Raw genomic sequence first — 15,580 nt, 5'->3', positions numbered from 1 at the left:
GAAAAGTGTACCCAATGTTAGGACTTATTCCATACCAGTAGCATAGAATATATATTCTGTACGGAAAAAAAGGCCAAAATACACCTAATCGTTCCGATCTTGGGGAAGTCGTGGAGGAAGAGCAGGGGGTGCTAGGGAAATGGGGCATGTAAGTCCTTAGGAGGGGAGTTACGTGCTAGTACAACTTAGGGAAGTGGGTCGAATCAAGCTTATCTTATCATTGCGTAGGGGTCCAAAAAAAAAAAAAAAAAAAAAAAAAAAAACCTACGGACATGGGCAGCCAAGCGCTTGTCGTGTGGGGTTCCTAGACGGCGCGGAAACACAGCCAATGTCCGGAGCTTGCTGGATTTTCTCTTACCAGCGCCGAAAAACAGGATCGACGCGACAGCACCCAATCCTCTACTCGAACCCGAAGCTCTGCAAAGATGGGTGTCGGCCGGCGCATGAAGAAACAGGGCATGCCCGAGCCCCTTTCGGAGGAGCACTTTGCCAATCTGAAGCGCAAGAAGGGCATTCCCGTCGACGATCAGCCCGCCCCCGAGGCGCGGTCGAGCAAGAAGCGCAGAACCTCCAAGAAGACGGAGCAGGTACCCAAGGCCCAGGCGAAGGCCAGTGACAAGTCCAAGCTCTCCAAGAAGCCCGCATCAAAACCCAATGGCTCCAAGACCGCAGTGACAGTCACCAGCAACGGCAAAACGGCCTCCAAGTCCAAGAAAGCCCCGGCGCCGGATTCAGACGATGATTCAGTCGCCTCGTCGCTAGGCGATCTAGAGGATCTTGACGGTCTCGAGGATAGCGATGAGCTGAGTGGCGCCGCGCTCAGGGACGACTTCCTGGATGGCGACGACGACGATGACGATTCCGTCTACGATTCGGACCAGGACGCGCGCAAGGAGGCATTCGTCTTCTCCGAAGACGAGGATGAAGACTCTGACAGAGAGGAGAAGCTCACAGCCGCCAACATTGAGGGGCTGTCGAGGATATTGGATAAAGAGAGGGAGGAGGAGGAGGAAGAGAACGAGGCGGAGCTCCGCGAGGATGCGCTGCAGACCAACATTGTTGGAGACAAGCCGCACGTCCTCGAGGACGACGAGGATGACGAGGTTATGCCCAAGGCCAAGGCTCTGCTGGCGCCAGACCTTCAGATGCTCCGCATCAGGATAACAGACACCGTCCGCGTGCTCGAAGACTTTACCAAGCTGGCCGAGGAGGGGCACAGCAGAGCCGAGTACAGCAACCAGCTGCTCAAGGACATCTGCGCCTACTACGGCTACAGCGAGTACCTCGCCGAGAAGCTGATGCAGCTCTTCCCCGCCCGCGAGGCCTTCGCCTTCTTCGAGGCCAACGAGACCCCGCGCCCTGTCGTCATCCGCACCAACACTCTGCGCACCAGCCGCCGCGACCTGGCCCAGGCGCTCGTCAACCGCGGCGTAACGCTCGAGCCCGTCGGCAAGTGGTCCAAGGTCGGCCTGCAGATCTTCGACGCCAACGTGCCTCTGGGTGCGACCCCTGAGTACCTGGGCGGGCATTACATCCTCCAGGCCGCCTCGTCGTTCCTTCCGGTCATGGCCCTCTGCCCGCAGGAGGGCGAGCGCGTTCTCGACATGGCCGCCGCCCCCGGTGGCAAGACGACGCACTGCGCCGCCCTCATGAAGAACACGGGTGTCATCATCGCCAACGATCCCAGCAAGTCTCGTGCAAAGGGTCTCATCGGAAACATCCACCGCCTGGGCGCCAAAAACGTCATCGTCTCCAACTATGATGCCAGGGAGATCCCGACCCTGATGGGCGGCTTCGACCGCGTTCTGCTGGATGCCCCATGCTCCGGCACTGGTGTTATTGCCAAGGACCCCAGCGTCAAGACGAACAAGACGGAACTCGATTTCATGCAGCTACCGCATATCCAGAAGCAACTACTGCTAGCGGCCATTGATTCGACAAAGAGCGGCGGCTACCTTGTCTACTCTACCTGCAGCGTCACCGTGGAAGAGAAGTACGTTCACATGGCCATCGCTAGCGTCCTGTCCGTAGGCACACCCACGATTACTAACAATGGTTGCCATGTAGTGAACAAGTCGTCAACTACGCACTTTCGCGTCGTCCCAACGTGGAGCTACTGGAGACCGGCCTGCCTTTTGGCAAGGAAGGATTTACCAACTTTATGGGAAAGAAGTTCCATCCCAGCCTAAAACTCACCAGGCGCTACTACCCTCACACGTGAGTTAGCCCGGTACACTCACTACTGGCTGATTGGGGAGATCCTCCTTGACCTCTTACTGATATATGTATACAGATACAACATGGATGGCTTCTACGTAGCCAAGTTCAAGAAGACGGGCCCAACACCAGCCAATGCCCGTGGCGCCGCCCACACATCGACTGCATCCACCGCGGCCGCCACTCCTGCTGCCGGCGGCGTCAACGGCGACGAGATGGACATCGACAAGACACCGGTTCAGGACGAGGAGAGCCAAGATGACGAGTTTGGCGGGTTCGACGACGACGAGGACGAGAAGTACATGGAGCGCGCCAAGCGCAACGCCATGAGGCGCAGGGGTATTGACCCACATGCGCTCAACAAGCCGAAGAAGGAAAAGGCCGAGGAACAAGACAAGGCCGGGGAGGCGAAGGCAGAGAAGGAGACGAAGCTGCAGAAGACGGAGAAGAAGTCAAAGAAGGAAAAGAAGGAAAAGAAGGAAAAGAAGACCAAGAAGGCCGCATAGGCGAGGGGCGCGATTGTCTTGTAATACATGAAATATGCATCATCTGCTGGTTTTGCTTTGTCGTATCTAAGACAAAGGTGGTCAGTGATACCCCATTGGTCTAGGCTCTATATGATGAAAAGAAAGAAAGTACGATTCCTACCGGCACAAGCGGTGTAGCAGCTCTGCGTGACATTGTGCCTGCCATTACTGCCAAATCGGCATGTGTCTGCGTTTTGAGGGCGTTATCACGAAATTGAACGCCAAAGGGCATCAAATGTCCAGCCCCGAGGTCAGCGTATCCAATTACAACAACCCCACAAACTTAGCAGGCTACTACATCGACAACTCGTTGGAGAATTCGTCGGAGAATTACGTGGCAAGGGAGCGAAGCAACTGCAAGAGAAACTACGTAGTGATTAAGTAACGAGAACCCTCCAGAACAGCCCCGTCTTACACATGGCGAGGGGGACGACGAGGTGACGGGCAGCAGGGATATAGACGGAACAGAAAACAGTATAGAAAAGAAAAAAACAGTATCAGGTATAAAGTGCGCCGCGCGACGGGCCCTCTTTGTGATACAACTCTTCAACATGTATACTTTCGGTACAGTGTGTTCTCCTCATGCGCGCTTATTCGCTATTCTCACTCTCCCCGGTTGTTTTCTTCCCCTGCTGGCCTTCTGATTCCGTCGGGGTTGATCAAGCACGAGGAACCCACAGAGTTTTGTATGGCATCCCTTTTGATTTCACCCCGAGTTGGCCCTGTCGACCTGTGAGAAGACGTGGGGAAATGTGGTAGCAGAAGGAAGGTGAGAATGTGATAACCAAGAAAAAATGTGAGAGAAAAGAAAAGAGAGAGTAAAGAAAAAGACGAGGCTCAGATCAGCGAAGACCGATAACGCTCATCTCAAGAGTCCAGACCCTGCGAATCCAAACTTTGAGCTTGCCCTCAACGCCTTCGACGTTGTCGAGCTCGACACCCTCCCACCAACACCGGCGCGCAGGCTTCCGCCAGAAGAGGAGCAGCTTCTGCGCCATGCCCACTGCATTGTTCCCCATGTCGTTACCACGGATGTCACTACGCAGGCGCGCCAGTGCCAGGCTGCAGATTACCGCCTTGTTGGGCTCGCCAGCACGGTGACCCCAGATGTCATCGTGATCGAAACCACTGTTGTCAGAGAGCACAAGTCAGCAAAGAGTTCGTGAACCTGCAGCAGATCAAGATATGCGGACAAGTTGACATGTGATATCAAGGGCAAGAAGGTGGCGACAAAAAGTATTACTAACCCAGCCGTAAGCATTTCAATCAGGTGAGCCTCGGTGGTGCCGGGCTCATCACTCCGCTTGAGGCCGCTGAAGATGCCGTCCTGCTTAAGCAGCGCCCTGGCCGCGGCTCGCTTGACCTCGATCATGTCGGGCTGCTTGATATCGGCTCTCGGGGGGATGGCGTAGAAGTCGAGATCCTCGCGCAGCACAATGATGCCCGCCCTCTTAGAGGAGTCATCGCGGCCGGCACTCATGGGTTCGATCGGCACCATCTCGCCGTCCTGCGACGCGCTGGGCGACGAGTCCGTGGGGATTGTCTGTGCCACGTTGCGGAAGAAGTCCAACATGTATTGGAGCGATGCCGGGTCGTACTTCAGGTAGGAGCGGCGCGTGACGCGATTCTCAAGTTAGATCAGGGAACATAGCCAGGCGGCAGCTGCGGGACGGGAGGCAACTAACATCGACCTGGACGGCATCGCCATCGGCGAAGCCGCCCATGTGACCCTCTGGGAAGAGTCCATTAGGAAAGAGCGACAAGAGGACAAATTCCGGCAGCGTTAGCAGCTCATCTCTGGAGAGCATGAAACGGGTACCACTAAAAATCGCACAGCAGGTCAGCACTGCCGTAACCCAGCACACTCCTTCGAGGCCAAGAAATCCGATCATCGGTTTCAAGAGTGCTTACCGAAGGTCCATGGTGATTGTCTCGTCGGCGCCAACATCTAGACAGAGTCAAGACAAGCATGTCAGCTACCCAGTCGCAAACCCTCACGAAAGGCCATTGAGCCTCGTGTTAAATCAACATGGGGCGTTCGTATCCCGGCGGCACCATTAATGTTGCTTGTTGTGCTCACCTCCGATAGAGTTGATGGGTGGCCCCCCTTGCTGGACCTGAGTAATTATACTCGAGGCTCCTCCTGCGGCCGCCATCAGATAGCTGAAAGACTGGAGGGGACTGAATCCCTCCTCGTATGCCGGCGGCGGTTCGGAATCGTCAGCGTCCTTGCTGCTGCGCGAGGGCTCGCCTTCTCTTTTGCTGTCGCGTGGGAGCGAGCGCTTGGTCTCGTCCTGGAAGGAGCAGCTTCCCGACGGATCGCTGGACCCCGAGGCTAGGGGCGCGTAGGCTGGCGCGGCTGCGGACTCGAAGAGCTCGAGGCTAGACGGGTCGTCTCCGTCGTCGCTGTCGGAGTCGCGGCCGCCGGGGATCACAAACGGAGCGGGAGCGGCGACGAGGCTGGAGAACGGGGGCGGACCGGGCCGGAAGGAGGACGGAGAGGCGTCCGAGGTTTCCGAGGCAAGATACTGCGGTGGCGGGCTGAGTTGCCTTTCTGGCGGCGGTGCAGGGCGCGAGGAAGAAGAGGCGGGGGACGAGGGCGCGGTGGACGGCGTCAGGGCGTCAACGAGCTCGGAATTGAGACTTGCTGGCTTTCCGCTGGTGACGGCGTCCGTGGGATCGAAGCCTGGTCGTTCTTCCCTGGCGGCGGCTGTCGTTGCTGCTGCCGTGGCGACCGTGGCGACCGTGGCGGACGCGAGCGAGGATGGAGGTGGGTTGGCGGAGTCCAACTTGGCGGAATGGCGGCGACGGTCTCCCGTCTTCCAAATCGTAGGCGCGGCTGGATGTCGAGGGCTGGTGGGCCGCCGGGGTTGGCGGATAAATCGACTGCTATGTGGCTAAGAGTGCCCAATTTTACGGTAGCTCATCGACACGGGCGTTTTGCGATGGCAGTGTGCATGTGGATGTATGTATGTAGGTGTGGTTTCGGGGGGGTGGTGACAGTGGTGGTTGTGGTGGTGGGCGTTGAACGGCTGTCTAATTTCCAGTGAGAAACAGGCGGCGGTATGATGGATGTTGACTGATGGATGGGCGGGCACCGCTCTGGGCTGGGCTTGACGCCGAGCTTTGGTCTTTGCCAGGGAGCCTGGTCTCGCAGCGACAGGACCCTCTGAAAGTGGATTGGATTGATCTTCTTTGGTCGTTCGCTTCCATGTGCCCTCCACCTTTGGATGGTTACTCGATCAAGACGACAGTGGACGATGATCAACCACACATTAGATGCATTTACACGCCTACCGTCACAACAAGCACTCGGTTTGGTCAATGGCAACAAGTGAGGGCGTGCCTGGGGACAGTGCCGAGGTGTCAGCATCTGCGCCGGGTCAATTGAGTGGCCAGGCTGGCGTGCAGTAAAGACTGTTGTTCTCGTTGGTTGCCCGACCTTCATGGTTGAATCCCATCCCATTTCGTGAACCAAAAGAACGGTCGCTGCTGCTGGGGCCTGGGTCCCGCCTGCCCCATCCAGACAGCCCCTAGCCTAGCCTTTCATCTTGGTTGTACCCGCCGCCGTGGGTCGCCAGCCAAAGATACTTCCCGCTCAGAGAACCCATGTCAAGAGTGGCCGCTAGCCAGACTCCGCCATCCCTAATTGGCTAGGGCCCGGCGGCTAGCAAGCCAGCCGGTGGGGCCCAGCTGAGGTTGTCTGGCTTCCATGTACGCCTTCACAACGGCCAAATCCCATCACCCGACTGCATCGCATCTCGCTGTCCTTGCCGCTAGGGGATACAGCGCTTCTGGGACCAGAGCACCATGCTGCTGCACGTAACACATGCTGCACAACTGCCGTAACCAGCCCGGCTCGACACGGCATGCCCTAGAGTCCAGCCTTGCACAAGGGGGGCGCCAGGGTATTAAAAATCGTCAGGCTGCTATGTCCACAGCGGTTGGGGGTATCAAAAATAACGGAACAAGCTCTCTGCTCAACTGTCCGGGTGTCTCTTATTCCTCCCCATCACTACTATCCCCAAAAACGGCCTTAAAAACCTCTTCTCTTGCTCTGGCCTTCTCAAGAGCTGCATTCCTTGTTGGATCCACCGCGGCCGCGGTGCCACTAGATTCAGACGAGACTTTGACGTCTGGCGCGCGGGCCTCCTCAGGAACGGCCCGGCCTTCGTGGCTTCCACCATTGCCGTGCCCACTTTGGGGACCTGGGCCGCGAGAAGGTGCATCGCAGTCATATAAATCCGCCTTGGATGGCCGCTGGGGGACTGTGTTGGCTTCCACGTCCGCATCTGTCTGAACCACGACTGGGGGTTTCACATTGAACCGCTTGCAGAGGAGACGCGCCGGGTAGAAGTCGTGTGAGGATCTCGTCAGCGGTCCAAACATCCCCATCTTAGCGGCCTCTTCGGCCGGGTCTAAGGGCTTCGGCGGTGGCCTGGAGACCAACGCGCCCTCGGCAGTTGCGCCTCCAGTCCTGTCTGAGGATGGTGCCGTGGAGGAAGATGAAGGTGTGAATCTTGACGCCATAAATCCAGACATGGGTTTGAAAATCCGTGCGCAGTTGAAGAATTCGTGGAACTCTCGGAGCCAGTCATCATTGCTCATGCTGGCCGGCTTAGGGGGCAGAGCAGATATGAATCCAGCCTGATACTCCAGGTAGGCCCGGTATCTGGACCGTTTGGCTTCGTTGTCCGCATAGGGGGCGCCCCCGCTAGCCCCACGGGCGATAGCTGCCGCTGCTGTGGCCTTGTCCAGTGGCGGGACGTCCTTGAGCAACTCCGCCAGCTTCTCTTGCGCAGACATCGCGTAGGCTGCCGGTATCTCTCCTTTGGCCTGGGGAAGGTTCGTATTTCCCGTCGCATTGACCAACCGATCTCTCGCAGAAGCAGACAGGAAGTCGAAAACCGACTTTCCGGGTAACTGCTTCTCTCCCAGCAGTGTCGCCCGAGATTTGGGATCTAGTTTGGAGGATTTCGCTGCGTCGGCGGTTGACACATAGGCCACCGACTCGGCTTGTGCAGACGCCGACTGCCGCGATGGCCTCCAGTCGGGCGGCACCTGAGGTGGGGGATACTTTCCGCTGCTGTACATGTCAGACACCAGAGGATCTGGTTGTTGCGGGAGAACAAACCCGTCCAGCGGTGGACGGCCATCGTGGCACCTCTTAACTCCCAGCCTCATTTTTTTCGAGAAGAAAACTGGCTTTGACTTGAGAAATGGGTTTGCTGGTGTGGCTGGAACGGCGTCCTTCTTCTTTTTCTTCTTCTTGTCACCACCGATGACTTTGTTGTACGCTATGCGCGGCCCAATCTCATACGGGTCCTCGTCGTCCGAGCCTGTATCGTTCAGCACGCCCATACCAATCCCGCCGCGACCCTTTTCCGGTTTCTTCGTCTTTTTTCCCAGAAGGGATAACGGCTTTGAGGGCCCAAGGAAGTCATCCTCGCCCTCGTCCTCATCGTCCGAATGGCGATCCTCACTTGCGGGTTTCATAGGAGCTAGGCGAGTCTCTCCAGCAAAGCCGAGGCCCTTGTGGTCGGTCTTCCGAACAAATCTTATCATGACAACATTATCGGGCGCGAAGAGGTGCGTTGCCTGCTGGTCACCGCCAGCCCGAGTGCCTGGGCCTACCTCCAGCCGGGCTTTTCGACAGATCTTGGGCCCGATGCCCTGACCCTCCTTCCAGCCCATTCTTTTGAGGAGCTTAGTGCCCATGGTTTCGCCCTCGATCCGGAACAAGTCAGCAAGTCCGCTAGATCGCCCAACCTCATGCTCGGTCGAGCCGAACGCAGCAAAGTCTGGTGCTGTCTGCAGCTTCCGTGACTCTTCGGCATCGGCAAAATCTTCGTCATCCATAAAGTCTTCGGGTCGTTGCTGGGCGGCCTTGGGGTCGTCCTTGCGACGGTTGGTCCGTGAGGACACAAAAGTTGCCGGCGTCCATCCTTCTTTCGACCCAACGGTGTTGAAATATCTGTGCGCACACGAAGACCAATTGGTTAGCCATGTGCGATGACACTTTTTGCGATCAGCCCACGCGAATGAGCGAGGGCTTCCTTGATCTCTAACTTACCCTGCGCTAAATCCGCCCGTAAAGGCGCCGTGAAGCCGTTTGCGGCCGCGCTCGTCCCTCACCTCCTGCTTCCAGACTGGAACGTAGGATCCATCGTCGCGGACGTCGGGGTCGAGGGGCGGGAGGGGTGTTCCGAAAAGGACGAATGGCGACTGCTTCGCCTGGACATCTGCCTCGAACGCAGCCCTTGGCCTCTTCACGGACATGGGGGGAAATGCGGATATCGGCAGCAGATAGAGGTGTCGTCGAGGTTGCAACTGTTATGATTTCATGGTCCCCTCTGTGAGACTCTCGTGATAACGGCTTCAGCCAATCGCTAATTCCTCGAGAAACATTCCACGCGGCGCCGCGGCAATTGGTGGTTGAACTTAGCATCGCTTCTCTAAATTGAGGCCCGAGCACGCTGAATTTGGCGTCATCCATGGCGGCGGTCCAGCGAAGTGGGTCGCACCACCGACGTGTGCCCAATGCTGACGACGTGGTCATTATTGGCCCCTTTCAGCCATTGATGATATCCAGGACAGTGTGTGCAACCAATAAACGCAGGAACACTACAGGAACGGGATTGGCAATAAGTGAAGAAGGGCATTAACGGCGACACGATCGCTGTGATTTGGCGAGACCATCCGGCATTACAACAAACCAATACCACAAGGGGATTTGCTGCAGAGTGTGTCAAAGGAAACCAAGGAGATGACTGGTGCGGAGTGCCAGGGCATGTGACATCATTGCATGCACAAGGTCGTGTCGACAAACTACCACCTTGATCCCACCTACCAGGGGCAGGCAGGTAGTGGATGAGGATAGGCCAACCATATCTATCTGGACTGACGCATTGATACCAAATTATCTAGAGGGAGCGTGGGCTGGCGAGGAGACTGCGTCGACGAACCATCTATGTGTGAAACGTGCCTAGTTCACAATCGGAAATGGAGCACCTTGAGATAGGTTGTAACACCAGTATATGATTGGGAGGTAACAATATGGCCTGCTATGGAGGATGTAATAGCTGTTTGTTGCAAGTGTCTATCACACGTGGTTAAACACATACATCTTGAGGGTGGGCATATGAAATATACATGTACGCATCAGTCCGGCCTTGATGATACTCGAATACCTTTAAAATATTCGTGTGAGATGAAACTGGTAAACAAGGGCATCGGGATTGTCCTTGCGCTTGCGCAAGTAACCGCCGGACGCCTGGGTACATGGACACTTTCTTTCTCCGACAAGGACAGACCAGGGGATGGACAGGCAGAACCGAGAATGTGAGCAAACAATAGCAGGTAATGATCAGGATTGAGGCCAAGGTCAGACCGAGCCAGCACTGCATGGAGATGCCTCGAATGCAAGGAGGGGGAGAAGGAGGAGAGCAAGGACTGCCCGGAGAAGAAGAAGAAAAAATGGACGAAAATCTTGCAAAGGTGCAAGCGACGCGGGGACTGTGGTGTTTTCCATTGAGCTGACATTTAAAGATGTACCCATGTATTTCAAGTGTGACGACGGTGTTGTGCAGAAATCGTTCGAGCATAGAAGCAAAGGAATCGTGCTGTTTGACAGCTGGGTCAGATGCTGAGGCGCCTTGGCTGCTTGTGCCCAAGTTCGTGAATCCCAGCTGCTCACGCACCCAACCAGCTTGAGACTCAACGGGATCGAGCCTGCAGCGAACACCCAGCTCCCTTGACGAAACTTCCTAACGCGAGCCCCGGCCGAAGCCAGCATATGCGACGGTCCGACTGTGTTCTTGTTGCTTTCGCAGCTTGCCGGCGGTCGCTGCCTTGTCCCATCTCCTGGCCTACCTGGGGACTGTTCTGGTTTGTCTTGGCGGTCGAGCTTGGGCGCACAACCGTTTTGGGGCGGGCATTGACGTCCATCCCACCAGCACATGCACCATTACCGCTTCCACAACTCGCACAGCTCCCGCAACCACCACAACTCAACCACCACCGCCATTGCTCACTCCTGTTGGAGCCGTCGGGACATCAGACCTGGGCTTCGCAGGAACAGGCGTGGCGACGCGGGTGAGGCCCATCCGTGTGGTGCACGCTGCGCAGTAACCCAGCCCGCAGCCGTTGTGGTCCCCATCGTGGTCCCTAGCCCCAGCCGCGGGCCTTTCAATTTTGCATTCGTTTTGGCTTCCCCACTGCTCCCGCCGCTAGCAGGCTCGCTCCAGGGTGTGACTGGTTGTACCACAAAAGCCACCAGCTGCCGTCGTTTCCGCCTGGCTCCCCTATTCCCTGCCCGCCGTACCGGCCTTTCTCGTTGGGGGGTTTAGAGAAGCCTGTCGGCCGTGATAAGGGCACCACCGTTGCCAATCAAAATCTCCATCCCCTCCCCGTCCCCGTCCCAGGGCGTCGTGCGCTCTGTGGTCGTCGCTCCAATACCAGACCTGCCTAACCCACCTAGGCAGAGTCCTCGCACCAGCATCGGCCACCCCCCGTCGCCGCGTCGCCGTCATTTCGCGCCCAAGAGACTTGGGTGAAAAAAAGAAGAGGAATAGAATAGTAATAACCGCCGCGAAATGACAACCGCGGTCTCGGGCAGCGTCGTCGAGCCACCGCATCCCGCCTCGCCAGGAGAGCGAGCCCACGCCTACCCGTCCGTCTCGAGATCGCAGTCGACACGCACTGCGCGGCCTTCGACAGCCCAACAAGCACATCGGGCCGCATCCCATTCGCATTCGCACAACCATTCAGCCAGCATGTCTAGCCGTCCCTCCTCGTCCACCCGCCCCGTGCAGGACGTGCTTCCCCAGCATGATTACGAAACGACGAATGTCGCTCAGAAACGGAGCTCAAGCAACGATCGCCACCAGCCGTCGTCGGCGAGGGCCGAGTCGGGCACCAGGCATCACCACCGCACCCCGAGCCAAAGATCTGCCGCCAACGGCACTGCCGACATGCCTCCTCCTCCCTCTTCCGACCAGAGGTCTCGCAAACCGCGCACCATCATCCCCGCCCAGTCTGGCAAATGGAGCCTGGGCAAGACAATCGGGGCTGGCAGCATGGGCAAAGTCAAGCTCGCCAGGAAGGAGGACGGTTCCGAACAGGTGTGTGCCATATCTAGCTGCCTCGATCACGCCGTGCTTCGTCGCTTGCCGCAGACACTCGCCCGGGTTCCTTGCTGCCTTGCTAACACTCACCGTCATTCAACAACAAGGTCGCATGCAAGATCATTCCCAGGGTCACCCCTGACGATGGCCACACACCTCGCGCAGAGCGGGAAAGGGCAGACCTGTCCAAGGAAGTCCGAACGGCTCGCGAGGCCGCCATCGTGACACTCCTAAGCCACCCTCATATCTGCGGCCTACGCGATGTCGTCCGAACCAACTACCATTGGTACATGCTCTTCGAATACGTCAACGGCGGCCAGATGCTCGACTATATCATCTCGCACGGCAAGCTCAAGGAGAAGCAGGCCAGGAAGTTCAGCAGACAGATCGCGAGCGCTCTCGACTACTGCCATCGCAACAGCATTGTCCACAGAGATCTCAAGATTGAGAACATACTCATCAGCAAGACGGGTGATATCAAGATCATCGACTTCGGCCTCAGCAACCTCTTCTCCCCGCGTAACCACCTTAAGACCTTCTGCGGTAGTCTATACTTCGCCGCCCCTGAGCTCTTGCAGGCGCGGCCGTATCAGGGCCCGGAAGTTGATGTCTGGAGTTTCGGGATTGTGCTCTATGTCCTGGTGTGCGGAAAAGTCCCGTTCGACGACCAGAACATGCCTGCCCTTCACGCCAAGATCAAGAAGGGAATCGTCGACTACCCCAACTGGCTTTCCACCGGTAAGCTCTCAAGCATACACTTCTAGAATCACAGCTTGTGGTGCTCCAAAGAAAGGAAGACCGAGCATTGTCAGATGCTAACTTTTTCTGTCTGGGACTACAGAATGTAGGCACCTTCTCTCTCGAATGCTCGTCACGGATCCGAAACAGCGCGCCACGATGGCCGAGGTCATGTCACATGCCTGGATGACCAAGGGCTACAGTGGCGCGCCTGAGAACTACCTGCCGCACAGGGAGCCTCTCACACTTCCCCTAGACCAGGAGGTTGTCAACGGAATGACAGGTTTTAGCTTCGGGCCGCCAGAGGTGATCAAGGCCCAGCTTACACGGATTATCGAGTCCGAGGACTACCAACGCTCGGTGCGGGTGCTCGCGCGGGAGAAGGAGATGCAGCAGCCTCCCAGAGAGCAGGAGAAGAAGCGCGGGTTTGGCTTTTACAGGCGACGGAACTCATTCAGTAGTAAGGATACTCTGACCACGCCGAGTTCCGAGGGTTTGCAGCTGGGTAACGACCCACTCAACGCTTTCAACCCGCTTGTATCGGTGTATTATCTTGTTCGGGAGAGGCAAGAACGAAACAGTCTTGATCGACGGACCGTGGTCAGCTCTGCCCCCAAGAAGGACCAGGTTCCAGAGATAGTGCCACCTCAGGAGGCGCACACCAACTCGTCTGCCTACGAGATGCCTGGAGAGAAGGCTACCGGCGGACGCACTCGGCCGCGGGCCCGGACTCATGGCGAAGATGACGCCCCCGAATCCGTCAAGGCTGCCCAGCCCTCGCTCACCACGGCCATTCCTCCCGAGTCGCGGCTTGAGCCGCCCAAGAAGGAAAGCACGGCTGCCGGGTTGCTGCGCCGCTTTAGCACTAGGAGAAAGAAGGACTACGAACGGCCCGAGAAGGACCGCTCGCACCCGCCGGTTGTCCAGGTCCACTCGCCGGTTGTCCAGGTCTACTCGCCGGGCGAATCACCATCTTCATCAGGCATGCGAAAAAGCTTCAGTATCAGACGTGGTCGGCGCGAACGCGAGGACCATGCATCCGACTCGCAAACCCTCAGGGCTGGCAGCAGCCAGCCGCAGCACAGCGACCTGCTCAGTCCTCCTCTGTCGGCCGGTGCGAATGTCACTGGGTTTAGGAAGGGACTAGGCCGGTCCGCCAGCGTGAACTCTGGTGAGTTTGGTCGTCGGAGGGCGATGGGATCAAGGTCCAAGGACCCTCCACCGACTAGCGGCTCGGACCACTCGACTATTCACGAGAAGCCGCAGGCCGAACAGCAGAGCAATCAGCTACAAGCCTCGGGACAACAGAACAACATGGCGATGCGGGCCAAGTCGCTTGGACATGCCCGGCGCGAGAGCATCCAGGCCAGGCGGCAGCGGCGTGAGGCCGAACGGGGCCGCGAGGCTAACGTCCCTGAAGAGACGGACGCCGAGGTGAATGGGGCCGGCGATGGCGGATCAGAAGAGCGCGTCACCGATTTTGATCTGGATAAGCCTGTATATCTCAAAGGCCTCTTCAGCGTGTCGACGACGTCGGGCAAGCCGGTGCGTGAGATACGCAACGAGATCAAGAGGGTGCTGCGGCAACTGGGCGTCGATTACACGGAGATCAAGGGTGGCTTCAACTGCAGGCATTCTCCCAGCATTGACCTTGAGAAGGTGTCAATGGACCTGCCGACCAGCCCGGCAGCGCAGACGCCTGGTGGGACGCACAGACGGCGGTTCAGCTTCGGCCTGCGCGGAAGCGATAATAGGGAGGACGTGCGGGATGCGCTGGAAAGGGTTCCACCCACGCCGCGGACGCCAGGCAGGGGCGGCCATGGCAGCCACCAGCGCAGCGACTCGAGCTCCGAGATATCCGACGACAGCGAGGCGGTACGGGCGGACAACGGCGAGTCGTCGTCGCGCAAGATGGTATCGCAACCGGCTGGCGAGACGAGGACGCACGTGCGGAGCGACATGGGAGGGAACCTGGTGCTCGAGTTCGAGATTTTTATCGTCAAGGTGCCGATGATCTCGCTCCACGGAATCCAGTTCAAGAGGCTGAGTGGAAACACTTGGCCTTACAAGAACATGGCGGACCAGATTCTGAAGGAGCTGAAATTGTAGTGTTAATACTCTATATCGTGTTTCTCCTTTCCACCCTTGGTGTTTTCGTTTTCGTCTCTTATGTCTCGCACCGCTCGCTCCATCATCACGCCGCAGCCATTGCAAGATTGGCTTTATCATTTCTTAGCACCTCCACCATTCCAAGCCCACGTCTCTGTCCGTCTCCGGCAAACCCATCTTCCTAGGCGCCTTTGTTGGACTATATCTTGTCTTATTCTATCTTCTTCCTTTTCTTCTCGGTTGAGTCGTAAACGAGGTTTGGTTTCTCGTCCTGTTGACGTTCCGCAAAGCTTGTATTTTATTCGCTGGAGCTCACGCGGCTGGCCGTCTGACCACAAAGTCTCGGGTCTTCATCGATGCGAAGCATTTGCGTGCCGGTTTTGTATCAGCCTGTTGCCAGTTGCCCTTTCATCTTTGTATACTTGTGGCTTTCGCCTTGTTTCCTATTATTTCTTTTCCCCATAATTTGGTTGTCCCAGAGGTTCAAAACGTAATACACAAAAATGGTTCTAATGCACAAGGGCGGATCTTTAACATTTTTCTTCTTCATTTTCTCTTTTCCCCATTTTCGGATCTGCAATGACGAAGTCGAAGAAGCCCTAGCTGGATGTGACAGGAGCGACACCACATCCATCACGTCACAACAGCGACGGTCTAGTGTCGTCACTCTAGTTGCCAGGATGGAGGATAGTCGTATATCAGCAAAATATTGACACGGCCTGAGGTTAATGATTGATATGGAGGTTGCGTGGGTCACTGCACTTTATGGGTGGGTGGGTGAGTGGCTTTCATCCCTCAGGGCAGTTGTTGAGCCAGTGGGGGTTTCAATGGATGGATTGGGTTTTTTTATGGGCCGTGTTCTAG

General features: G+C 57.1%; 4 protein-coding genes across 4 annotated transcripts; 2 read left to right on the top strand and 2 right to left on the bottom strand.

Annotated features, from left to right (window-relative positions):
• The first annotated feature begins 281 nt into the window (after window positions 1-281).
• On the top strand, window positions 282-2,873 carry GGTG_00069 (nucleolar protein NOP2). Its single transcript, XM_009217809.1, has 3 exons — window positions 282-1,993; window positions 2,068-2,217; window positions 2,294-2,873. The coding sequence occupies exons 1-3, from the start codon at window positions 426-428 to the stop codon at window positions 2,721-2,723; spliced, it is 2,148 nt and encodes a 715-aa protein (XP_009216073.1). The 5' UTR covers window positions 282-425; the 3' UTR covers window positions 2,724-2,873.
• Window positions 2,874-3,586: 713 nt separating this feature from the next.
• GGTG_00068 (general stress response protein Whi2) lies at window positions 3,587-5,671 on the bottom strand (the record flags this gene model as incomplete). Its single annotated transcript, XM_009217808.1, has 6 exons — window positions 3,587-3,872; window positions 3,992-4,341; window positions 4,430-4,565; window positions 4,656-4,692; window positions 4,825-5,583; window positions 5,662-5,671. 6 exons carry the CDS (start codon window positions 5,669-5,671, stop codon window positions 3,587-3,589), a joined length of 1,578 nt encoding a protein of 525 aa, XP_009216072.1.
• A 1,072-nt stretch (window positions 5,672-6,743) lies between these two features.
• GGTG_00067 (G patch domain-containing protein 1) lies at window positions 6,744-9,023 on the bottom strand (the record flags this gene model as incomplete). Its single annotated transcript, XM_009217807.1, has 2 exons — window positions 6,744-8,718; window positions 8,818-9,023. The coding sequence occupies 2 exons, from the start codon at window positions 9,021-9,023 to the stop codon at window positions 6,744-6,746; spliced, it is 2,181 nt and encodes a 726-aa protein (XP_009216071.1).
• Window positions 9,024-10,625: 1,602 nt separating this feature from the next.
• On the top strand, window positions 10,626-15,498 carry GGTG_00066 (CAMK/CAMKL/KIN1 protein kinase). The gene is made up of 3 exons (XM_009217806.1): window positions 10,626-11,866; window positions 11,977-12,607; window positions 12,711-15,498. Exons 1-3 carry the CDS (start codon window positions 11,339-11,341, stop codon window positions 14,714-14,716), a joined length of 3,165 nt encoding a protein of 1,054 aa, XP_009216070.1. The 5' UTR covers window positions 10,626-11,338; the 3' UTR covers window positions 14,717-15,498.
• Window positions 15,499-15,580: the final 82 nt, after the last annotated feature.

The sequence above is a fragment of the Gaeumannomyces tritici genome, assembly GCF_000145635.1.
Source record: "Gaeumannomyces tritici R3-111a-1 unplaced genomic scaffold supercont2.1, whole genome shotgun sequence".
Lineage (NCBI taxonomy): Eukaryota > Fungi > Ascomycota > Sordariomycetes > Magnaporthales > Magnaporthaceae > Gaeumannomyces > Gaeumannomyces tritici.
The sequence above is the reverse complement of the archived record's forward strand: the minus strand, read 5'-3'. Positions and strand labels throughout refer to the sequence as shown.

Coding starts and splice junctions, on each gene's coding strand:
- GGTG_00069 (XM_009217809.1), top strand. CDS start 426: ATGGGTGTCGGCCGGCGCATGAAGAAACAGGGCATGCCCGAGCCCCTT. Junction 1,994..2,067: donor AGCGTCACCGTGGAAGAGAA/GTACGTTCACAT, acceptor GTTGCCATGTAG/TGAACAAGTCGTCAACTACG. Junction 2,218..2,293: donor AGGCGCTACTACCCTCACAC/GTGAGTTAGCCC, acceptor ATATGTATACAG/ATACAACATGGATGGCTTCT.
- GGTG_00066 (XM_009217806.1), top strand. CDS start 11,339: ATGACAACCGCGGTCTCGGGCAGCGTCGTCGAGCCACCGCATCCCGCC. Junction 11,867..11,976: donor AGGAGGACGGTTCCGAACAG/GTGTGTGCCATA, acceptor TTCAACAACAAG/GTCGCATGCAAGATCATTCC. Junction 12,608..12,710: donor CCCCAACTGGCTTTCCACCG/GTAAGCTCTCAA, acceptor CTGGGACTACAG/AATGTAGGCACCTTCTCTCT.